Source organism: Hirundo rustica, chromosome 1, assembly GCF_015227805.2.
Source record: "Hirundo rustica isolate bHirRus1 chromosome 1, bHirRus1.pri.v3, whole genome shotgun sequence".
NCBI classification, from domain to species: domain Eukaryota; kingdom Metazoa; phylum Chordata; class Aves; order Passeriformes; family Hirundinidae; genus Hirundo; species Hirundo rustica.
In genome coordinates, this window is record NC_053450.1 from 148,882,334 (window position 1) to 148,907,773 (window position 25,440).

The 25,440-nt window shown below is 40.3% G+C and overlaps 1 protein-coding gene across 7 annotated transcripts in view; it reads right to left on the reverse strand.

Moving 5' to 3' along the window:
• DPP6 (dipeptidyl peptidase like 6) overlaps positions 1-25,440 on the reverse strand; it is a 541,800-nt gene that overhangs the window by 74,242 nt on the left and 442,118 nt on the right. For all 7 annotated transcript variants that reach the window (XM_040056360.2, XM_040056368.2, XM_040056348.2 and 4 more), the window contains exons 7-8: positions 23,552-23,633; positions 6,544-6,664 (exon numbers count right to left, since the gene is read on the reverse strand). In XM_040056360.2, coding sequence (XP_039912294.1) covers positions 6,544-6,664; positions 23,552-23,633 — 203 coding nt within the window. The remainder of the gene's footprint in view (positions 1-6,543; positions 6,665-23,551; positions 23,634-25,440) is intronic.

Consider the following 25,440-nt stretch of genomic DNA (forward strand, 5'->3'; position numbering starts at 1 on the left):
CTTCTTTGGGAAGCTTCCTTTAGAAACTTCACCAAAGTCAGGAGGCGATGGAACTTCTACAGAACCTTTCATGACATCATCTGATTAAATTTAAGACTCTTTTCATCTGCTTTAACATGCAAAAGGCAAAATAATGCTATATCTAGCTCATCTTCCTTGCAACAGAACTTTATATGGTAGAAATATCCACTTCAAACACATGGCTGAGGTCAAGAGCTGCTCTTCATCCTCTGACTGCAACTAAACCGGGCAGATTTTATGCACATTTGGTATAAATCAGTGTGCACATAATGGTGCACAAAAATCTAGTTCACCTTCAATAGGCAGCTAAATAATGGCTAACTGAGACTTGGATGGCCCCAGGTGCTGCACAGCAGCTGCAGGTACTGAATGGGCAACACTGAATGAAGTCTGAAGTGCAAAACAGAAGAAAACTTCCTATTTTTCTATGGGGACAACATCACTGAAGCACCACACTGCTTCTTCTACCTCACCTGAGCAAGCACTCAAATGAGGGAACAAATTCCATGCAGCTTCCCCCAAAAGCCCTGAAAAATATTAGCACTTACTTGAGAGCAAACAAATGGCTTTTAGACTCGCATTTCTGGCACTATCTGGTGTAATTTCCCAGTTTCAAATGTTTCCCGAATTCCCCTTCCCCCATAGCAGCTGTGTAGAGCTACAAATTTACCCATGTCCATGGAATATTTTCTTTGTGACTGAAAATATGAAAGTTCTTAAAGCAAAATCTGTATCCCAATGCTTATTCACATATCTTTTCAAAATAGAATAATTTGTAGTCCCATTAAGGCTGGTTTCTTTCACTGTCTGCAGCAATGGCTTTAGTATGGCAAGAGATTTATTTATCCAGAGTATCTTAAAAAATGCAGTGATGAGTCAGTCTAATTCTTCATCTCATTCTCCCCCACCAGGTTTTGGAGCTTTTAATTACTGGGAAAGGTTATCCCTGTCTGTGAAATATGAGGCTATGTCATCTCCTTCTCTGGTGGCACTACACAGGAACTTTAGGACATACTTGCTTTCAGGCTAATTACGAATGTTCCTTTTCACATTCAGGCATAATTTGATCCTCAGAGTTCCTGTTTCGGAGCAGAAGTTCAGCATTCTCATGTTATACAATGAAAAACTGAGCACACAGACGAATTAGGTAAGGCACTGCTTCAGCAGAGTGGTTTCCCAGTGCTAAGACCACTTCCAGAGCCTCAGAATTAATATTTCTGAACGTAAGATGTATGTCTACTTCACTTGCTTGAAATGCTATAGGCATAAAAGATACTGCTCAAAATAACTGATATTTGATTTGGCAGCTCCTGCCAGGCGCTGCACTTCCGAGACCAGTCATGCATGTTCTAAATATACCCTCTGATATTTTTTTGTGAGATGCTGATTAAATTATGGAAAAGATTCTTCTTTATTACTGTGTTCTCTTTCCTCTCTTTATAAAGTGTACAAAAGGAACAGAAGCACTATTAGCATGAATCAGCCAGGGGCTTTGGAGGTGTAGTTCCCATAAGCTCAGAGAGGGTTTCAGGGAAATGTATGTGAGGGGAAATTGGGAACCATTCCCAGGTATGGCAGCAAAAAAAATTCTGCAGTTTCATCGTCTTAATGACGATGACATCCTGGCCTCTCCCACCAGGTGTCACTGCGAAGTCACACAAGAGGATCTGTCGGTGATCACGCGAGACGCAGACAAAATGAAGATTAATAAGGCATAGGAGTCATCTCTGGAAAAGAGTCTTTTTTCCCCTCCTCCTCCTGGTTCCGAGCCAGCAAAGAAACACAGCAACAACACCGTGTGTTAAGTTCAACAAAGCAGAATATCAGTTCTAAAGCTGTGTAAAGCTCATAGTACTCAAGAGATTTAAATGTGTGTTGTGGGAGCAGGGGCTTGGCTGCCAGGAGTGGTTCCCTCTTGATGTCTGAGGATGAGGAGATGTCCAGATGACATGTCCCAACCATGGTGTCAGGACAGAGTCTGGAATGGGGATTCTCAGTCTGTGATGACCTTGAGATTTAGAGACATCCAAATTCAAACACTAACACTGATCCTCTGACAGTGACACGAGATAAGGGTGTAACTCACAAGCAATTCTTATTTTTTAACTCAGTTCTTACTTTTTAACTCACATGCTACTTCTTACCAAAGTCCCTAATAACCACAGATAAGTCCCACAGAACAAGCTGCAAAATTGTTCTTTGTTTTTTTCTAGTTTCTCCTCTAATATCTGAGGACACATGCAGCAAACTCCTTATGTCACTTTATGCATGGCACAGGACCACCTATAGGTGAAAATCCTTCCTTCCCCTCCCAGCAGTGACAGAAGCACACACCACTGTGTCACATCCTTGATTTCCAAGCATGCACTTAGAGCATAACAGCAGAAATTATCCAGCTTTATCTGTGAGCACAGCCTTGCTCAAAGGAGATCACACCAGGATCCTGTCCTGGTAAAGGGACCCCGCCTTACCCTGCTGGGCTCCTCCTGGTCTGGCAGCAATATTCCAGTGTGGAGGGAAGTCCTCCTCCCCATTCCCCAGGATTCAGCATCACATAATCCCAAAATCAACAAATTTCCAAACTGCAACACAGGGACATCTCAACCTACTTTTGTCACTTAACAGAAGCATGGGGGTGACCTCCATCAGAGTGCCTTGCTGCCACCCTTCCTCACAACAGCTGAACAGCCTTTCCAAGTGCTCAGTAGCAAATTAAGACACTTTAATTACACCATGACAGAATTAACTTCTGTGGAAGAGTGCTCTAAAAAAAGCATACAAATGAAATTATTTTTACCTGCAATTTACTTTTTAAATGCACTTTTTTTTTTTTAAGCTATTACTTCTTAAATGCAGAACATATAAATACCCTTATCTTATTGCTTTGGAAGTCCTTTTTGCTACACCAGCACTTGCTTTAAAATTATCTGTAAGGCTTATCGTTGCTAAAACATATTCTCAAACCAACAATGATCATGCAGCAAACTGAAATAAAAACCACTCTTTGCTGCTGCTATGCATTTAAATGTGTAGCTGATTTCAGCGGCGGAACCTTAAACTCTGTTTTATAGGATATCACTCGATTTTAGTACGAGCATCTATCAGGCACAGCTCTGAAAATGTTAAGTCAGACTATGAAAACATTGTCACTGCTTATTTTAGTAATAAACCCCATGCTTAATCTATGCTTTCATGCTACAGTAATCTATGTATCAATCTATAACCTCCCAGCTAAATGCAGTAAGTAGATTAAGCTCTGATTGATTTGAAATGTTTTTCACTATATTATCAAAAGTCTACAGATCAGCATAAATACCTCGAAGAAATTTTTTCTCCTTTGGCAGATTTACAAAAGCAGAGCTTAACTTGAATCGAAATGAACTTCTGCATTTTTCCAGGGCAAAAAGCCTGTCAAATTTACTCTAGATCTGCCGTGCTTCTGGGCTTAGGAAAAACCCGTGATTAATAGTGCAGCACATCTATTCTGTCGTGACAAGAGCGGTGACATCGTGAAGAGAAGTGTCCCCCCGGGCCTGCCACACACGTGAAGTGTCAGGAGTCACCCCAAAGGCTGGCACTGCTGGGTTGCCATCGGCAAGCAGCTCTCAGTGAGTGGAGCTGGGGATTGCTGTTGGCGCGCTCTTGCGACGTAGATCAAAGTGGTTAAAAGTCGCCTTCCTCGAATAGAAAACACCCAGTTTTATTTTCTGGGCTGTGTTTAGGGGAGGTGAGGGGCAGGTTGTGAGCTGTCACAGTAAGCCAGCGGGCGCTGCACGGAGGCTCTGCTGTCGCTGCCAGGGGTCACAGAACTCCAGCAGCAAAAAGAGCACGGGAGGGAAGAGGAGTGCGCCGAACTCTCCGTGATCCTGCTTCTCACAGCTCCGTTGCAGACTATCTGCTGGAGCTGGCTGCACAGATGGAGGCAGATCTCTGCATATGCTCAGCACTCATCCTGGTAGCTCTCTGAGATGGTGGCAGTGCAAACAAACACGGGCCCGAGCACACGGCCCAGCTCGACTGGGGAGGTGGGGAAGGCACGGCTACAAGCCACAGCAGGAAAGGGTGAAGAGCAAAAACAGTCTTGAGGTGGCACACGTCAGTCTTTGCCAAGTTTTCAAGTATTTCCAGTCAGGAAAGTTTGGATTTAAAATGCTGTCCAAGTTTATCCCGTTGAAATGGTGGCATCCAACAAAAGGAAAGACTTTGGAGAAACAAATGTGTGTTGGCAGAGTATCCCAAGTTAAAGTTCATTGGCAACCATAAATGGATTCTCTTGGACCCCACTGGGGAGCTCTCTCTCCTTTCTCAGTTGTCCTTAACCATTCATCCCCATGGAATATCCAGCTTCTTCTGGATCCTGCTCCATCCATCCATGCAGGTAGACAGCTGGCATCTCAGCACCACAGACCCAACGACACCACAGCTTGTTCAAGCACCTGGCACAAAGTCCTCAGTCCTGACACCAGTCCCAGGTTTGCCTCCATGAGGACTGCACAAGAGAAGGAGCTCAGCTCACACAGTCCAGCTCTGGATTTGATTCTGGATTCCCATTAGTTGGGAACGTTTAAATCAGGTTTTCCTGTGGGACCTTCTAGGCCTTGCTTGTGAAATGAGAGAATGATTTAGTTCAATAGAAACTATATTAGGACACGAAGTGTCATTTCCAAATCCTAATTTCTTTCAAACATACTCCCAGTGAACAGCAGGTTCAGTGTTCCCAATCTGCCTCGTGCCCCACAGGTTGCAGAACCTGGCTTGGGATAACCACACATTCATTTCTTACCCTAGCACATTAACATGAAGTTAACAAGCAAATTCATTACAGAGGGCAAACCTGAAAGTCAATGTCAGCCGAGAAATTGCCTGAGCAATCCTGTAATTGAATAAAAATACGTGTCAGCAAAACAAGTGTCATCCTGGGCTTGCTGATGCGCTCTGAGTTCACGAGCTTGACAAACTCCTCTCAGCGTGGTGCTGTGTGGGAGACTGAGGAGACCTGATGTACTAAATGATGTTTATCAGCCAAACGTGGGTAGTAGTAGGCACATTTGACCTACAGAGTCAAACAGCCTGCCCACAACTTCACCAGCACATCAATAAATAGTGGAGAAGGAAATTAGCATTTTGTTACTTTGTAGCCAGTTCTCTAGTTACAAAGAGCTTTCACAGCACAAGGAGGACATTTACTTGCAGATATGCTGTATTACAGTAGAAAAACATATTTAAATATATATAAAAAAAAAACCCTATCAGATTTTTCCACTGACATGTTTGATGAGTTTGTACACTGAATTATGGGTTTAGAATCTTTGGGAGGGGCAAAAAACCCCTCATTTATTTTAATTCCTTCATTTCTGAGTCTAAGGGACCTTTAACTAGTGATTCCTAATTTTACACCTATTAACTGCTAATAGTATTTTGTAACCTATTCTGTTCTATTAAGCCTCAAGAACCTGGGAGCAGCCAACAGGACACAGTTAATAGATGTACCTGGAAATTTTCTTTCTGTAAAGGTAAGAAAACCTTGGGACTACGTTGGGACCTGTAGGATAAAGTGTGACTTTAGAGGGAAGCTATGTCACAGGAAAGAGACACTGACAGGTTCAAGAGCCAGGATCTTTGTGAGGAGGAACTGCTGGCACCAGCAATAGTCAGCAACAGAGAGAGGGATGCATGATACATATCTGTTTTTTATATATATATATATATATATACACACACATATATATATACACACACACACACACACACACACACACACACACACACATATATGTGTATGGGTGTATGTATTAAAATTTTTATTCTCTATTTTATTATATATTCTATATTTTTATCATATATTAGTTTAAAAGCCTACAGCAACCCCCAGAAGAACTGGGGGTGGTGAGGATCCTCTCCTAAGCTAACGAGCAGTTGAGATCACTTTTCAAGCAGCTGCTCACAGACACTAAATGGCCATTTGCCAGCTGAAAGGATCAAAGAAAAGGAGTGCTCCAGAGATGACCCTCCACCCTGTCAGGCCCATTTTCACCGGAAAGAAGCCAATTACTGGGGTCTGCTTTTAGACTTTTTTTTAGGTAGCAAGATCTGGGCAGTTTCCAAGGCTCACCTGGTTCTGTGGAAAACATCTAATCAAGTAAAATTGTTTCCTCGCTTTCTCCTTTAAGATAGAACCCCTTTCCCTCCCTATTTCTGTCCTCTTCTGTGATTTGAAAGCTGTCACATCCATGAGTGATTGCAGGTGCCATTAAATAATGAAGCAGTTCTGTTCATTAAAGCCCAGTGATTTATTACCTTTGGACTAAGGGAAAGAAAACAGCCTGAAAACAGAATTCTTACACCATTTCACATTATTTCCAGTCCAGCACATCAGGCAACTGTTAGAATAGCAGGTTTTCAGCCCCGTGGTCCACCGGTGCCCAGAAATGCAATGCTGGATGTCTAATTCCAGCAAGGTCTGTAATTCTAGGCTGTAACTTAAATTCATAACTAACTGCTGGCCTAAGTGTTGTGTCCTACCTTCATACAGCCAGTCGCTGAGCCCATTGAAAATAACACCTTCCTTTCCTGTGGAGACCACTCGGATGGCTTGTTTCCCCACATGGGCACAGTAATAGATGTTATTCTCAAAGATAAATATCTGATTTGAAGGGAAGAAAAAAAAAAAAAAAAAAAAAGAAAAAAAGAAAGAAAAAGAAAAAGAGACAGCATTAAGCTTTTACAGTAATTGGCAGTACAAAATCACATATCACAGTTTTATGGCATCTTCTGTCAAAAAAAAAAAGGATTTCCACAGCTTGCTTCCTGTGCCATCAGCTAATAGAAAGATGCTAATTTACAACAAACTGAAGCCTTGGTGCTTTGATACAAGCTTTATTTCTCTCACTCCTGTCTTCATTTCAGAAGCTGAACAGTTCAGTTAGAGGGCATGAGATGAAGAATGCCATTGCTCAGGTTTTGAGAGCTGTTAGAGCTATTGCTGTGAAATGCTCCTGTGAATCAGGTTCTTTATTTATGTGTTTAAATGTTGATCAGGAAGTAAAGCTTCAGACAGCCAATAATAAAAATATTGTTCCATGGCATCAGTCTTGGTCATGTGGTTAAATTGTTCTGTGTTCCTCTGTCATCGATAGCACAGTTTCTGTCCCCTCACCCCAAAATGAAATGTGTCTTGCTCTAAGTAGAGTTATAGAATCACAGAATCACTTGGTTCTAAAACACCCTTGGAGTCCTTAAGGTCCCTTCCATCCTAAACCATCCTATGATTCCGAGGTCACTGAGTCCAAGCATTAACCCAGCACTCCCAAGCCCATCACTAAAGCATGTCCCCCTACATCTACACGCCTTTTAAATACCTCCAGAGACGGTGAGGTATGCATGGTCAGCCTCCTCACATGCTTGACAGTCCTTTCTGTGAAGGAATTGCTCTTAGAATCCAACCTAAATCTCCCTGACACAACTTGAGGCCATTCCCTCTTGTTTTAGTTTGCTCCTTGGGAGAAGAGGCTGATCCCCCCTCGCTTCAGCCTCCCTTCAGGCAATTGTGGAGAGTGATGAGGTCTCCCCTGAGCCTCCTTTTCTCCAGGCTGAACAATCCCAGCTCTGTCAGCCACTGCTCATTGATTGGAGCTCCAGGCCCTTCCCCAGCTCTGTTGCCCTTCTCTGGACATGATCTAACGCCTCAAAGTCTTTCTTGTTGTGAGGGAACTGAACACAGGATTCCAGGCGCAGCCTCACCAGTGCCCAGTACAGGGGACAATCACTGCCCTGATCCTGCTGGCCATTTCTGATGCAGGCCAGGATGCCTTTGGTCTTCCTGGCCACCTGGGCACACCTGGCTCATGTTCAGCTGCTGTTGCCCAGCACCTCCAGGTCCTTTCCCTGGGCCACCTTCCAGCCATTCTGTCCCCAGCCTGTAGCACTGCCTGGGGCTGTTGTGACCCAAATGCAGGACCCAGCACGTGGCCTTCAACCTCACATCATTGGCTCTTTTTGTAGATAGGCATCACATTTGCTGACCTGCAGTCACCTGGGCCCTCCCCAGTTAGCCTGGGCTGCTGGTAAATGATGGGAAGTGGCTCAGTGAACACTTCTGCTAATCTCCTCTGTACCCTTGGATGGATCCTGTGCAGTCCCATAGAACTGTGTGTGCCTAAGAGGTCATTCCCCTCATGGCAGCTTTAATCTGCTCCCCATCCCTGTCTTTAACATATTTTTAAACCCTATTCAAACAGAAAAGATGTACTGAACAGGGTATCAGTAAGCTATTTAGATTGAAATGCAAACTTAATATAATTTAGTAGACATTTACAGATGGGTTTTTATACACTTGAAGGTATTGGAATAAATGTTATGTCTCTTTACCACCATACTAGAAAGCAATTTCTCATATTATGGAAAGACAGAATTGAGAAAAATATTTGCTTTCATCTTCTGTTTCACATCCTATTACGGTATATGTTTCACCCAAAGATGAGCTGGAAAGATTCCAGAAGAAAGTATAGATCTTAATTTAATTTTGGCAGGAGTTATAGCAGGTTTGCCTAAAGGTAAGAATTATTACTGAAGCTGTAGCTTGCTCTTCTTCCTTTTAAACTAGGGAGAGCTGCATTCAATGAATAGATTTGGAAAGTAAAAAATACATTGTGGAAGATACTACATTCCCTTTCCTATCTTGAATTTTAGTAAACAGAGCAGCCAGACAAGGGATTCCAAGTAAAGAATTTTATGTATTAGCTAATTTGCATATGGGGAGGTTGTTGAAGTTTAAATGAGCATAAAAATTGTGAAGGCTAAGCAGAATAAGATACTTGGGCTCCAAATAAATCCAAATCTCTGTGTCTGAGTACTAAATGTGCTAAGGGGCACCTGGGTAAGAGCTCTTCTATGACAGGCACACAATCAAGTGAATTTATTCAGGTGTTGCAACCCTTCCCTTGCCCAGATTCTTCCAGCAAAATAAGGTTTGCAATATTTTGTACTATATTCAATATTTTATGAGTTTACAGGAAAAATAAAGAAGGTGGATTGACAACCTGTTCCCACCCTTCCCTTTTTGAAGTATTGCAATGTTTCCATCTTCACTGTTTGATCTTTCAAAGCTTCATTGCGCTCATCAGGCTGTGTGAGGTACCTGGTAGATGCAGTGGAAAAATAATATAGTGCTCTGACTTCAAACTGTCTCCCATACAATTCAGAGCCAAACTGCAGCACCTCATGGAGATTTAAAAATTATCCTCCTAACTACAGTGCCTTGTACCCTAAAAATGCCAACCATAATCAAGATAAAAGATAACTGAAGCAGCACAAGGAATATTTCTGTGTAATGTATCTTACAAATTAAGAAAAAGCTTTTGGACTTCTGATATTCATGAAGAAAGAAATGCCTTTGGATTACCTCACATCCCATGCTAGAAACATATTTGAAGTTATTGTGAAAATACCTGTGTAAGAATTTTTACTGTTTTGGTTTCATGGCATCAAAGCAGCGCTTTCTGTCAAATGATCAATACTGTCAGCTAATTAGAGGATAAGAAATTTTAGTAAAGAAAAATAGTAAAAATATGTACAGACATCACTTTTACATTATTTTATGCCAGCTTTGCATAGCACTCCCAGGGAAATTTAAAATGGTGACAGAAGGGCTCAATATCAGTTTTATGCCTCCCTGTAGAGGAGATAATCTATAATCCAGAGGAGATAAAGAGCAGGGCCAAACTTTCAGGTCTTTTCTCTTTTGGTGTGTGTATTTGAGCAAGACTTTAATCCAGACATTCTTGCAATATATGTGCCTTAAAATCCAACACCGAACACAACTACTGGCATGGAAAACCAAGCTGAGATAAGTCAGGAGAGCCCTGTGTTGAATACCACGTCCCTTTTCATCAAGACACATTAAACACAGAGAAAAGAGAAGGTATTCTGAAGGAAGAAAGAAGAATGGAAACATCCACACATAAACTGAAGAAACAGAAACTGCTAACTCTACAGAAAAAAAAAACCAAAGGAAAAACAAGGAAGACATATGTTCTACAAGATAATGGACCGAAACAGAATAAAAGGAAAAATGTATTTTCACCATTTTATTTCCTGAAAACAACAGGCAAACCAATGAAACCTCGAGTGTTTTTCCTAAAGAAATCAGAATTAACATATGGAATGCCTTGTCACTGGATCTAGCAGAAGACCTCTATTTCCGCTGAATGTTTTAACAGATGCCCAAACGATTTAACACTTGACAAAAAATAACTAGAACATCTGAGGGGATTAAGATAAAGTTTGGGGTTTTTCAACCTAATCCCAGGATAATAAAAATCAATGGTGATTTTGCTGTTGGCTTTATGTGGCTCAGCATGTGAATTTCAGCTATAACCCCTTTAGCCTCAGGTATCAGCACACCACTAACTCCTGTGGTCTGGGGAGAAATCTCTGCCTGTTTGCAACTGGTGTTAGGACTGAGTACCCCAAACCATTTGGCATCCTTTCACAACCCAGCTAAAACTGGAGAAAAGAATATGACGCTGATTAGACCACAAGCGTGAGACAGGAAGAAAAGTCTAAGCTTAAGTATCTAGTAAGATAAATTTATACAGCTGGGTAAATGTTTGATCTAACAACAAATTAAACTTAATTCACTTCAAACATACAAGAGCCTTAACGACACTGATTGATTTGAGGATTTATTTAAAATGCTTTTGCAACTGCTTAAGGGCTTCTAAAATAATACTCTCTACCAAACTGACCCAGAGTGGTATTCAGTAATTATGCCATATTAATTAAAATATTGGTACTCTTAAATGGATTAATTTATGGATTTTTTCAAGAATATAATGAAAATAATCTCCCTAAGACTTAAAAAGTCACAGTGACCAACTATTTTGTAGGTGAACACTACACCTCCTTTTACAGTTGGTCAACTCACCTTCCTTCCAGCCAAAGAGGTGTGTGAAATTCCTACTTCTCCATAGATCAAAAGAAAATAAATTCATGCTCACCAATCCGCATTTTTACTGCTCCTATTTATTTTCCAGCTGTAGGGTGGCGTTCTAAGTTTATGTTCTCTTTACCCCACAATTTCTAACGTACAACTTGTCGACTGAATGAGCTGCATCGCTCAAATTTCTCATAAAGTTAATGCCTGGATGCTTATTACTTTAAGTTATTAGCACATTGAGAAGTTTCCTACACGTTAAAAGGCACCTTTGCATCCTGCAAGGCAAGCCCACAGGATTTATCTGTGAGGGAATAGATAATGTGGAAAGGTTGGCACTTTGACATGGAGAATTTGACCAACAAGAACTGGTCTTCATGTACAGACAGGCACAAAGTCTTTCCTTGACACTGTGTGCTGGCTTTGGCTGGGGTAGAGTTAATTTTCTTCCCAGTGGCTGGTACAGGGCTGAGTTTTGGATTTATGCTGAGCACGGTGTTGATAATACAGAGATATTTTTGTTATTGCTGAGTAGGGCTTACACAGAATTTTCTGCTTTTTTGTGCTGCCACGCTGTTGAGGAGGATGAGGGTGCCTGGGAAGATGGGAGGAGACAGCCAGGACAGATGACCCAAACTGACCCATGGGTTATCCCAGACCACACAGCATCATGATCAGTACAGAAAGTGGGGCAAGAAGAAGGAAGAGGGGAACTTTTTGGAGTGATGGTGATCGTCTTCCCAGGTCACTGATACATGTGATGGGGCCCTGCCCTCCTGGAGGTGGCTGAACACCTGCCCAGCCATGGGAAGCAGAGAATTAATTCCCTGTTTTGCTTTGCTTGTGTGCACAGCTTTCACTTTCCCTATTGAAATGTCTTGATCTCCATCCATGAGTGCTCCAGGTTTTACTCTTCTGGTTCTCTCCCTGATCCCATTGGAGCAAGCAGCTGTGTGGGTCCTGGCTGTTGGCTGGGGTTAAACCACAAAACCCTGTTTTAAATTCAGAGTAAGTTCAACCTTCCTTTGAGGCTGGAAAAGACCAGTCACAAAAAGGAAGACTCAGTAAGTGGGGAAATAGAACTACAAATAAACATATTGTTCTCTCCTCATCCAACATAATGTATTTCATTGTTACTTGGTTTTGACATTAAACCTTTTTTTTTTTTTTCTTTCTGCTCTTTTACTGGAAAACCAGTTTACCTGAGAGAATATTTTGAATAATAAAAAAAAGAAGAAGAATAATTTTAAAACTTTTTGAAAACTTCTGAGAAAACTCTCAGAAATGCTTGTTCTTATTTTGCAGAATCAGTAAAGAAAAAAAAAAAAATCTATGAAAAGTTACAGACCTGTCACTGGTCAAAGATGAGCCCATCAGGGACACTGCGAGTACATCTGTGAAAATGTATTTATAAAAGGGTAAGAATGCTGGGTTTGTATGTATGGGAGAGGAGTGAGAGAATGTGAGAGAAACAGCCTTGCAGACACCACAGTCCATGGATGAGAAGGGGTAGGAAGTGAAAGTGGGTTTATTTTTGTTTTATTTCTCACTGTCACAATTCTGTTACAATTAATAGCAAATTATCAAATTGATTTTCCCAAATCAAGTCTGTTTTGCCCTGATGGAAACTGGCAAGTGATCCCCCTGTCCTTAGCTCCACCCATGAGATTTTCGTAGAATTTTCTGCCCCAGGCCCACTGGGGAGGGGGAGTGATAGAGCAGCTTAGTGGGCAACCCACCACAAGAATCCCACAAGGGGATTTAAGCTCTCTCTAATTAAGGACTTCTTTTTTAACTTCTCAGCATAAGGTACTTCCTTAGAATAGTCTGACTCCTGTTCATTTTCTTTTGGGTTTCAATGATGGGAATGTTTTGTGCTGAACTGTATATTAACTATCTACATATTTATATGGTGTTATTCATCACATTGATCGGGAAGTCTCTGGAAAATACAGAGATTTATCTTACCAATATGTTCAGGAAGTGGAAAGGTATTATGTCTTTATTTATATGCTAAATAGCTGGCTGAGGTCTGTTACAGAGCCACAGCTTGTAAATGGGGTTTGGAAATGTCAGATCACAGACACGAGTAGTTTTGATTGTGGTCAAACCCTTCCTGGAAATGCACATACAGAAAGACCCTTCCCTTCTCTCCACCATTTCTAGTGCTCTCTAATTCCATCCAAATATTTTGGAGAGATCCTTTCTTAAGCTTTGTTTTTCTGCTGCCATATGAAACCTGGAAGCTGAGGACAGTGAAGATGAAAAGCTGCAAAGAGAGAGATTCCCTGCTGGTTGTTTGAGTGAAAACCTGTCTGTACCACCTGGAATTAGCCTGGGCCTGTCCTCCTCCATGTAGCATCCTGAAGCAGATACAATAATTGCATTTTCATTTTGGGATATCAAGGAAGTGTGACGAGCTCTGTACCAGAAAGGTCTTGGCATTTTGCAGTTACTGCTCTTACATCAACTTCAGCAGAAAAATGTGTGATCAATTCAAAATCAGTTCTAAAGCTTGTTGCTGATTGATTATGCATTATTGAATGAATATTCTGCCAAATTCTTCTTTTGAGCCTCATAAAATGCAAGCTTTGATGTTCAAATAGCTGTCATTAATGTATTCTGTCATTAGTGTTTTTCCTAATGCATATGATGTGATTACACCAGCTCTTATAAATTCTTCAAAAAGGGTAATAAAACCATAAACTGCTAATCACCAGTGAGCTTGCATAATAAGATCTAGTATTTTAATTAGGCTTTTCTTGTTGCCATTTAAATATAGTTTGATAGCAGGTGATAAAAAAGATACAAGACAAAAAACTTCAAAATATTTTCATTCTCTCCATCAATCGGTTCATGTTTATAATTTAGGAAAGAGATGGATAACAATTGTGACAAAGGAGTGAGATAAAGAATTTTAAATCAACTTTTTTTTCTTCACAAGCTGAAAATGTCATTATTAAGACCAGTGAAAACAATGAAACTCTTCCATACAATCATCACAATGAGAGAATCACATCTTAATAAATAATTGAAAGAAAAAGCTACCTTTTCATGCTGGGGTTTGTCTTTGTTTTAATTCAAAGTAAGAAGCTAACTCCTTAAGGCACCAGGTATTTAGAAGACATAGCAGTTTCTGAAGGTGTGCCACAAAGAGATAAAGCTTAGTTTAATTCAAATTTACCTCACCCAAACATAGGCAAAGGTAATGTTTACATCCAGGGGAGGACTACACCTGTTTAAAATAATTCTGCAGGGAAGCTTTCAGGACAGAGAAGCTGAGAAAACCCAGGGGATCAGTACAGCCAGCAAACACAAAAGTGAAGACTGATGTATGTAAGAATCCTGCAGATCCATGAACACATCAAAACCAATATTCATGACTCGTCACCAGGCATGAAAGACTTGAAGACATCTGATTGCAGTGGTGTAAGAGCTTAGCTGCAGGAAAATCAGTGCAATGAAAAGAAATGCAAAGGTTTGTGCGAGGGAAACCACCAGAACCACTGCAAGAATCAAACAAGGAATCTGCTGCCTTCAGTGGCCTTGGTTGCACATTTGGGAAAGGAAGTGTAGGAGAGTCACCACTAGTAAATCATGCAAATCTCCTGATTTTATCCACATAGCTTGGAAACTGCCAATATAGCTTGTAAAACAGACATTAAGAGGTTAACTTTGCTCTTGTTGCATGCGATCAATAAAGCGACCAAAACGTCGGAGAGAATGGAAAAAGCATTCCTTCATGTCTTCAAATAAAGAAACATTTCCTGCCTATGTGAACAGTGTCTAGAGCTCTACAACAGAGCGTTAAGGGTTCCCAAGAGAGGATGTGGCCCTCCAGGTTTGGAGGTGACTTCTCTCTGGGGCTGGGGCAGGTGATCACCTTGCAGGACGTGGGTACGGGTGGAGGAAAGAAAGGAGCAGTGGAACAATCTGATACCAGCTTTCTGGTCAGGAAGAAGGAGATGTGCCCTTCTCCACATAAATGGAAGAAGCCTCACATTCAAATCCACCTCAACCTTTAACTCCTGCAGGGTCAACAACATGAGCACAATAACCCAGGAGGTCTGTGGAGGGCATTTGTCCTGACACAGGTGAGGAAGGAGCTGATTTAGGGAGATGCTCTGCTGGACCTCATACTTTCAATCCAGGAGAAATTGCAAAGCTGGGAGCAGCTGATGCTGCACACACCATGAGGTGATGAAGTTCAGGATCACAAGAGGAAATATGGCAAAAAGAGTATTAAGCCCTGGAATTTAGGAGAGCAGAGTTTGATCTATTAATAAACCTGTTTGGAAGTATCCCACTTGGATTCTTTCTTAAGAAATCGGTAGAGTTTTAAAGATTTTATGGGTTTAAATGTCTTTATGCAATCTAAAATTGTCGAAACTAATACTCGAGATAAAGTCCCATGTAATGGACTATAGAGGTAATGACAGATTTCTATGATGTGGAGATATAGTCCCACATTTTTTCCTTTTAAACTGGATACAGAAGATATATATTTTTTCTTTTTCTTCTTGATTCTCCCAGCTTCTGTGCATTAATATTCTTCTCAGTTTTCTACAAGTTTTTTATATTTTTGACATTGCATCGTTACAGATGCTGTGCATTTCCATTTGTATTCTGTGAGCAGGTTAGACCACAACATGCATAGATTCTAATCACACCTAGAATCTGCCAAAGTACAGCCAAATAAACAGTTATCACAATTCTGGAGATTTAAAAATATATGTTTCAAGAAAGACATGATGTTCTATTTTCTGTTCTTCAGGGAAAAAAAGGGGTTTTTTTCACCTTAACAAAGAGAAAGAATCATATCTGCTTGTATTTCATTGCCCTGTATTCTAATGGGGTTATTTTAATTTACAACTGCCTTGTTATATAAAAGAATGAAATAGTAAATGTATCATTTAGTATGGAACTCTGCTTCTGCTTTTAAGTTCTGCTTGATGGATTATCATGTATTCTATAACCTAATATTGCTGATGGTTATGTAGGGCATGACTATAAATTAGATTATTTAAAGTGAGATGATACAATGTTCCATTTAAAATACTTTATTGTGTTATAGAAAGAACACCTGACTAAGAAGAGCACAAAGATTATTTGTGTCAGCACAAGGAAACTGGCAATTGGGATTTAGGATTCCTCCAGGTGCACATCCGACCTTGGACATCGAGCTGGTTACTGCAATATTCCTCTTTAATTAGAGGCTTGGTTGTAGAAACACTCAACACCTCTTCCAGCAGGTGAGGAGGAGAGCTAACAGAATTTTTCATGAAGTTTTCTCATCTCTCTGTTGAATGGCAGCTTCTGGGGAAGAAGAGAGCAGCCCCACAAGCCAAGGTGGGACACTCCACGGTCCCTCGGGTGGGACTGCTCGGTCCTGCTTGTGGCATCCCAATGTCTGTTCCTTCAGCACATTCTCAGCAAGGACTGCTGCCATCTAAAGTCAAAGGTCAATATTTTCACAGCAGTTTTCAAGAATAACACTTTTCATAACCATGTATTTCAAAGGACATCATTGTCCTTTGACACTGACTTGTAAGATGCCAGGAACCCTCACGCACAGACAAGAAGATATTTCTCTGAAATGAAAACTGCCCTTCACAAAGAAGAGTGGTTCAATATCCATAAATCTCAACTGAAATTTCAAGAAATTTCTGTAAAAGGAAGGAATAACTTTCAGTGGTACTGGCCCAATGCTGGAGTGTTTTCCCACTAGGAATATTGTAAAGTGGCAGGTGAGGAAATGTGGTAACATATAAAGGAAGAGAATTCAGTACTTTCCTTGTAGAAGAACAAGATGGTGAGTTCCTCTAAGCTAGTAAACCCTTAGATTTTTGCATTTCTTGTAAGAACACATTCAGTTTCCTTAATGCATACTGTGAATGTCAGCGACGTTTAATGCATCAATTCTGTGAGTCCATTTAAAGGTAGGAATTTATTGCTGTAACTTCACCAGAAAACAAAGTGACATATAAGAAATCACAGAGGAAGCCTGTGGCAGTGTCCCACCCCCAGAGGAAATGCCTGCATCATCCTGTCTCATATTTGGGTGTAAGGGCAATTACTTTCTGATTTATTGGTGAAACTTCTATGGCAAATAATCAATTTCATTTTGTTCTCTGAAATCTTTCACGCCCACAAAAAGAGCAACATCCTATTTTAAATAAAATTTCCTACAACTTCCTTCAGTAACATTTATTGCAGCACCTTCAGTTATCCTAAATATCCTGGTTTTTTGCCACATGATGAAGATGCAGTACCAAGGATGCTGGGAGGGGGAGGGATGTGACCATTTCTCAGCAAAGAACATAGCACTGACTGTGCCAAAGCCTCCCTTTGGGAAACAAGGACCCAACACCAAGGGGTGACAAAGGAACAACAAGGATGTGCGAAGTTAAAAATAGGACACTGCAGCCACTATAACCATGGAGAGAGCATCAAAGGAATAAAACCCCAATAAATAAAACAAAGCAAAACAAAAACAAACAAAAGCCAAACAAACAACAACAAAACCCCTCAAACACAACACTTTTCCAGTGGAATTATTTGAATAATAATTCAAATAATTGAGGAGAGAGGGAAAAGAAACAACCTGTCCAGGTGCTGAGTGTATATGCAATATATCTTACTGAAATTTCCCTAAAATATCATATTCTAATGCTCAAGAAGGGATGAGGAGATGGCACATTATTATGCTGAAATTCTTGTTTTTCCAGAATGCAGGGACCATGTTAAATTTTGTCTGAATATCCCTCACTATGCTTAAATAGGGCTTACATAGACTTCGGGGATGGTGGGGAGAGGAAGACAGGGCAGAAGCCTTTCTTCTTGCAACTAGCAAGATAAGCAAGCAAGATAAGCAAACCAGAATAATTACATAGAGTAGACCACAGCTAAATATTGATTCAGATGTCATTGCAAAAAGAAAAGGTGAGGGAACAAGAGCTTGAAAATAATGATGCAAAAATCTGTGAAAGAATGGTGGAGACAAACAGACCTACAGCAATTACACACAAAGCAGTTCAAAAGCTCTGCTGGAATAGGAACAACAGCAGTTGATTCAGTGCCTCCTGTGAAAATGGTCCTTTTCCCTTGATATCTGTGCAGCCCTTCTGCCTGGAACTAAGCTGGTGTGACAGGCACAAATTCAGGCAGGGAAAAAACTCCTAATTAGAGGAGTCACTCCAGTTTAGTTCCAGGTGTCATCACTTACCCAGGTTTTTTGTTTTGTTTGTTGTGGTTGTTGGTTGTTTGTGTTTTTTTTGTTTGTTTGGTTTGTTTGTTTGTTTTGGTTTGGTTTTAATCTAGCTATCTAGTTAGAAAAAAACATTGTACAACAGCATTTTAAAAAAAAAAGATAAAGTAGATGGGTAGGTTCTGATCATGTGCAGCAGGATCTGTCATTCAAATGTTTATATATTAAAAAACCTCCAATGTTTCTCTTAAGTGTATTGCAGTGCTTTAAACAGCAATATTGATGACAATAAGCTGTTTATCAGCATCAGCATTCACTGTTTGAAGGCACCTGCAAAGCCCTAATATGGTAGAGGCTGGGAGAATCACTCCATTTTTTTCCCCTGGAATTTTCATTTCCCTGAAATAGATATTTCTTATTGCATCTTCTGCACCTGCTGTGAAACTTAACTTCTGTTACCTTAGAACCAATTATAAACTTGATTGCAGCACAATCTGCAGGAATAAGAGATAGTTCCTGCCCCCAAAAGAGTTGACACTGAAAAAGGCTTATTGCCTATGAATGCAAGAAAAACCTGTTTTGACCCTTCTGTGGGGCTGCAGTAAAATGCAAGGACAATACAAAACTTCCAGCAACCCCAACCTGTATGTTCTTGGTAATTAAAGAAACTGTGTAAACAGTAATAGATTGACTGGCCAGGAGAACCTTAAAAAAAAAAAAAGTTTCTCTTTGTAGAAGAATAAATACTATGATCTATGAGAGAGACGTTTTTAGAATTATAACTGCTGTCTCTAAAGTTGTGCAAAACTGCTTCTCCCAGCATCTGATGTGTCACCATTACCATTAATATCTGTCAGGATGGTTACAGATTCTGATTTTGAAAAAAAAAGAAAGTAGCAGCAGAGCAGAAGTGCTTCTGCTTTTGATATTGGAGTTTAACAGCTCCTGTGAACTGTATTTAGTGCTGTCAACACAGACAAATATTCACTGCATTTTATTAGAGCAGGCCTCCTTCCTTTTGGCAGCAGGGCCCATGGATATTCCTAGCTTGTCCTTAAAGCAAATACTTTGAACCTGGATGTGCTCATTTTGGGATAAGTCCTATAAAAGCCTCCTGACAGCTTTGGGTTTATTGGATTCCTTGAGCACCTCAGTTAAAGACATGCACTGGACAGTCTCTTACTCTTGAAGAACTCCCTGATTTCGGCTGCCAAGAAAAACAGCAAAGGAAACCTCTTCACACTGCACTTACTTTTCTTGATAAATAGACAGGTCCAGGCCTGCCAGCCACACAAGTTTTATGAAGCTGAGTTCAGGATCTATTAACTTTTCTTAGACACTGTTGGGGTGAATGTACCACAGGAACATTGCATGAGCTCTCAGCATGTGGGCAGAGCCTTGGAAGATGAGATGGAACATGATGAAACTGGTAAAATATTCCAATAAGATCAATTAACAGAAGGTTTTTATTTCTTTTTGGCAGAATCAGAAGTGGGTAGCTGTTGAGTCATAGACGACACGATCAGAAAAAGAGAAGAAATCCAAGGAGCAAAGATTCTTGTGCAGATAAGCACATCCAGAAGAGGACAAAGGCACAGAATAACACTTTTTGCAGTCCTGTCATGCCACCCACAGCCTCATATTGCTGGAAAGTATCACACAAACTGAGGATAGCACAGTCTGTTCACTAAAAAACCACCAAGCACCGTGCTGAAGGCCAGTGGGCTGATGAGATGAATACCAAGTGAGGCTTTGGGCTGTCAGGTGCACCAGGGAAAGGATGGATTTTTCCCATAGGCATTTTGCACAGTCATTTACACCCACAAATAGCGAATATATCACATGGCTATTCCAAGCTAACAGTGTTTTTCCCTTATTCTGTAAAGGCATAAATGATGAGTCATGCTGTAGGACAAATGAGAGCAATGAGCCCTTTATTAACAGCCAGATTTAGGGAATGTGTTCCCTCTTGCATTGAAATTAGTGGCTCTCTTTCTAATGACTCTGGAGCTCACACTGGTGGGGGCCCCATTCTTCCAACAACTTTGTGAGATTTAAGTTGTCAAGACTTTGGCTGAGATCAGAGAGAAGCTGAAGCATTTTTTTCTGAGATGCCAGAAGTGAGAGCTTTTTTGCATTCTGATCTTCTGACAGATTTTCTCTGATCCAATATCTGCCTTTATTTAAACAGCTCAGTTGGCATGTGTGGCATTCTGCAGGCTAGTAAAAGTCAAGAACCGTGCTCCGAGGACTTAATCATCCAAAAATTGGCATATAATTTAATGAGGAAGGACAAAATAAGGCAAGATAAATAGAAAATTGCTCCTGGGAGTATTCCACTATATTTTTAATCACAGAGAATGCAGATCATTCAGGACCCTTCTATTTCACATTTGTTTCTTTTTTGAATGATTAGACTGCAAGGGAGAGGGAGGTCAGGCACAGCAACCCAAAGTTCCTGCAGGAAGGATGAAACAGAAGCTACAAAGAAAATAAAAATTTTGGAACCAAGCCCTCTTACTCTCCTGCCCTGCCTGTCCTCTATGTTGCCAAAAAAGAACAAACCAGGAGATTTCAAGGGGAAAGCGTTTTTATTTCCTGAAGATTGGGGTATCTTCAAGGTGATGCAAAACTCACTTGCCTTTTGCTCCCACCTTTCCTGGGAGATGGAATTGGATGGAGCCCGTGCCCAGGGGCTGCTGCTGTGTGCACACCAGGGCTGGCACACACTGAGGGTCCTCACTGCTGCAGTAGGATCCCCCTCAAACACTCTCAGGATCCTCCTGGGACCAGGGGAGCTGACTTGTACCTCCCAGTTACTCCTTTCCCTCCCACTCAACATATTTTCCCTCCTCCTCCTCCTGCAACACAGCTCAGTGCACATTTGGCACATTCCCACTATCAAATTTTAATAGACTTTAATTTTTCCTCTGTCTTTGCGTCTCCGCAGAAGGTGACACGAATTTTGCTGGCAATTATATTCTGAGTAACCCAATTAGTCCTGAAATACTGAACAGTGAACATGGTGTGTTTCTAGATGTCATTTATTCTTCTTGTAGGTTTTTTTCTTATTTTAAAAGCTTTTTTTTTTTTTTTTCCATCTGGCAAACCTCTGCTGATTATTAGCTATAAAAAGATTATAATGATGTATGTAAAGCATGTTTATTTTATAAACTACAGCTGTAATTTTATTTCAAGGTAAATGACTGGCAAAGAAAAGAGCAAAAAGGCACATATGTTAGAAGTATGAAAAAATAATGCTTAAACTACCAGGGGGTTGCTCCTCACCTACCCTGATCCCAAGTGCAAAAACAGAAAAAAAAAGACCTCAATTAAAGGCCAATAATTTTACATATTTCAAAGTAAAAAAAAAAAAAAAAAAAAAAAAAAAAAAAAAAAAAAAAAGGATGCCGAACAAATTCCCTGTAGCAAGTTTTTTCCAAGATTCCTATGGAATTCAAAAAACACAGGGATTTTTAAAGGTACCTAAATATATTTAGCCTGTACCCCACAGAAGGAACATACATGAAACTGGATGTCTTCAGGAATTCTTAGGGCTTTGAGTTTTCACTGTAAATTGCTAAAAAAAAAAAAAAATGGTGGAAATTGGTATCAACCTCATCAGGATTAAATGATAAATTTGAGAATAAAGAAGATTTTTCTTCTCCTGGACTGTGTATTCTCTCCTGTTGGAGATACAATTTGTCTATTTTGGTATGAACATTTTTCCTTTCTGTGTGGTTATTTTACTCTGGCAGAGAAGGCAATGGAGGCAGTCAATTGGTCATCTTGACTTTGGTATAAGATCTCCTTAGATCTTTCCAAGGTGGAAATTAGGTGCAGCCCTTCATCTTGGTAAAGTGAGCAAGGATGTGAGTCAGCTCTGAGCTCTGACCACAGGCGCTGAGGGCACACAAGTTGACAGCAAAACTCTATTAAAGGAAGGAAGACTCACTTGTGGGGTGGAGAATGTGATTGATGCCACTCAATATTAGCTTTTAATTAGCAAATGTAGGTTTTGTTACACATTGTGGAACTCTGTTAGACTTAAAACAGAGCTAGTGAGCAGTGAAGGAAAAAAACCTCTTCTGGCTCTCTTTGCTGTGTCCTAAAGGTATTCCCTACACGTGGTGGGGGGATTGGAAGATGATGCTGTTCATTCAATTGATGTGTGAGGTCTGTTCCAGCTGTGTGCCATGAAAGCAAAGAGCTCCTCAGAAGATGTTTTGCAAGGAGGTAAAGGCTGCTGACTCTCCTCTCTGATCAGATTTAAGGTCAATGACTCTCAAACACAATTTTCCTGCTGGAGCAGAGGAAAGACTTTCCTGATCCTATATCTGTTATGTTTTCTCCAGCCTGGTTTTGAGACTTGCAATTATAATGACTCCTGTTGCTGTTTTTTTGTTGTTGCCTTTTTTTTTCTTTTTTTTTTTTTCTGGTTTTTTGTTTGTTTGTTTTGTTTTGTTTTTTAAGTCACAGCATTTAAAACAATCTAGTTAAGGACACAGACAAACAGTCCCCAGGAGAGGACTGGGAACAGGAGATACATGCCAGATTTTCTATTTTAATGAGCTTTCAAAGCTCATTTCTTGGTATAAAGCTTCCATATAAAAAAAAAAAAAAAGGCGTTGCCACTTTTTCATTTCTTGTTATGGTAGAAGGAGAATGTTTGGAATATGGAAAAACTTAATATTGGATTTGCACTAGGAAATGAAACCAGGGGATCTGGCCAGGAAATACATGCTCTGAAAAATGGACACATCCAGGATGGTAGTGGCTGAGGGGTAAAATACTGGGGATTTTAAGACTTTTTGCAGTACGAATAGCTCCATGAAATATAATGAATCCCTGTCAAGTGGTGTGGTTGTTTGCAAAACAGACAGAATTAGGAGTGGATCCTGGAAAGGTCCCAGAGCTGCTTTAAAATAAAAAATAATAAAAAAAAAAAAAAACAAAACCAGGGCAAATTCAGGGCATCTCTTTTCTAGAGAGATGCATTCTCCAAAAGGGGCTGCTAATATTAACATATCCCCAGTGCCAAGTTTGCAAGTCTGAGGATGCCCTTGTGAAGCAATGAGATGCTCAATAAATCAAACTATTATCTCTATAATCTGTCCTGTGTCCAACGCTGGGAGAAGCAGGTGCATCCTCTCAAAAAGCGTTCATAAAGTGTTCTTTCTCTGCATTTTTAGACACGATTACTTTGAAGTGAATGGATATATTTGGGAATTTTATAAATAAATGACATGATAGAACAATCAGAAATAAATGCTAGAAGCTACCACACAGGTTTCAAGAAGCTATTCAAAAAAGGAATTATCGTTTCTTTACTTCCAAGCAATAACAGCATAGTCTCTAAATGCATTTGCACACTTGTTTTTTTCTCTTACCAGCTGTTGCCCTTTAGGACCCCAACCAGCATACTGAAGCTTTGCATTGCTGACCTCAGGGGGATACAAATTCTGGGGATCCCTGCAAAAAGAGAAAAATAAGATTTCAGCTTCAGAAATGCCCTTGTTTAAGCTGATTCACACCTGCTTTGGAAATACACCACAAATTTGTAAGAGGCTTTTCAGCCAGGTTTCGGTAGACTTTTTTAGCAGTAAGGTAAACACTAGCAAGTATTGGTAAGATCAAGCACTTAAGTGACAATTTCTGTTTCTTATTAATAAGAAGCTAAACATATTAGTTCCACTGCTGACTTGCCTAAGCCATAAGAATTAGTTCAGGGATGGCAAACATTGTAATTGGATTTATCAACACTGATGATGTCCACAAAGGATAAACAATAATTATGTCTTTGAATCCTACTGCCGCAAGAAAAATAAAATTTTGTCTTCTGCACCCAATGGCATTTTTCCCCTCATAAATTTCCTTTGACAATGATGGCAGAAAAGATTAGCAACTATATCACAACTGATACAAAGCCTGGCTTCACAGGGAAAAGGTGCTGTTAACACAAAATATCTACTTCTTTAGAAAATAAAATCAAAATGCTTTTGTTGTTCTTTCATCCATTACCTTCATTTTGTAGCAGCCAACACAAGTGACACACAGCAAATGCAATATAGAAAAAGGAGGCATTTTTGGTAAATGTCATAGCAGCGTAATGTCATTTTCTCCCAGCATAGATAGCATCGCCTTAACTGTATTTCTACTCAGCACAAATAATTACATTACATATTCTGAAGTCACATTGCAACAACCCTGTGTATCGTAATAGACTACAAACAAGAACTCTAATAAAGCCTGTATAAAATATTCCTCATTAGAAGATCTCCAGCTGCTTGAAAAAGTAAGGGTACTATCATCACTGGTCTACAGGCAGGAATAACAAGGCAATTTGAGGCCAACATCACTGAAAACCAGAGAAAAAAGCCAAACCCTGCCTGGCCTTTCAGCAAAAGGCCTTCTTGCACAGTGTTTTCCAGAGCATGTTTTCAAAACAGAACAAAACGGAATGCAATAATTAGGCACTGAGTGAATTCTCTTTATTGCCTGTTTGGGGCAGTGGCACAGTTATGCCCCAGCTCCGCTCTGTCAGTCCCTGGGCTGCACAATCCATCTGCACTGCTGCTGCTGCAGCAAGGACAAACACAGCAGCAACAGGAATGCTCAGGATTGATTTTGTGTAACCTCTCCACTGTGGAAAAAACCTCTCACTTCCTCTGAACTCTTCAAAGGCCAGCCAGAATCAGAGCAGACCCAAGACCTGGTGGCCACAGGTTTCCCCTTCCATTACTCCTGCAGGTGGAAGCCTCATGGTAAAGCTGACGGGTTTGATGGGGATGGGATGAACTGAGAATGCGGAGGGGTTGTTGAGGCACTGACACTTCAAGTCTGAGTGTATCACAAGGTGCCCAGAAAGATTTTGTTTCTACGTGCAAAATGTCATCCACAGCTGCTCCCCTGTAAGTTTTTTTTACTTAGAAGATGTGTTTGTGAGCAGCCTAAAGTAGTTTTTTGTAAAATATGAATAGGAGATCACAAAATGCTCATACTGAGACCAGCCACAAAAATCCCTTTCCTGTAGAAAGATGAGCCACACAACTTGTCCTGGCTTGTGTGCATTAGCTACTTAAATTTCCAGTCAGATATGCCTTTTAGGAATCAATCTGGTTAGCTATCTAGATTATCTTAACAGAGAGCAACCTCTGAGGGTAGAAGGAAAAGAGAAAAACTGAATTAAATCAAAACCCCTTTTGAGAGAAAAGAATAGCACTTCACTGTTTGTCAAATGAACTATCTAGTTCTTGGGTTATTTCACCTATGGAGTGAA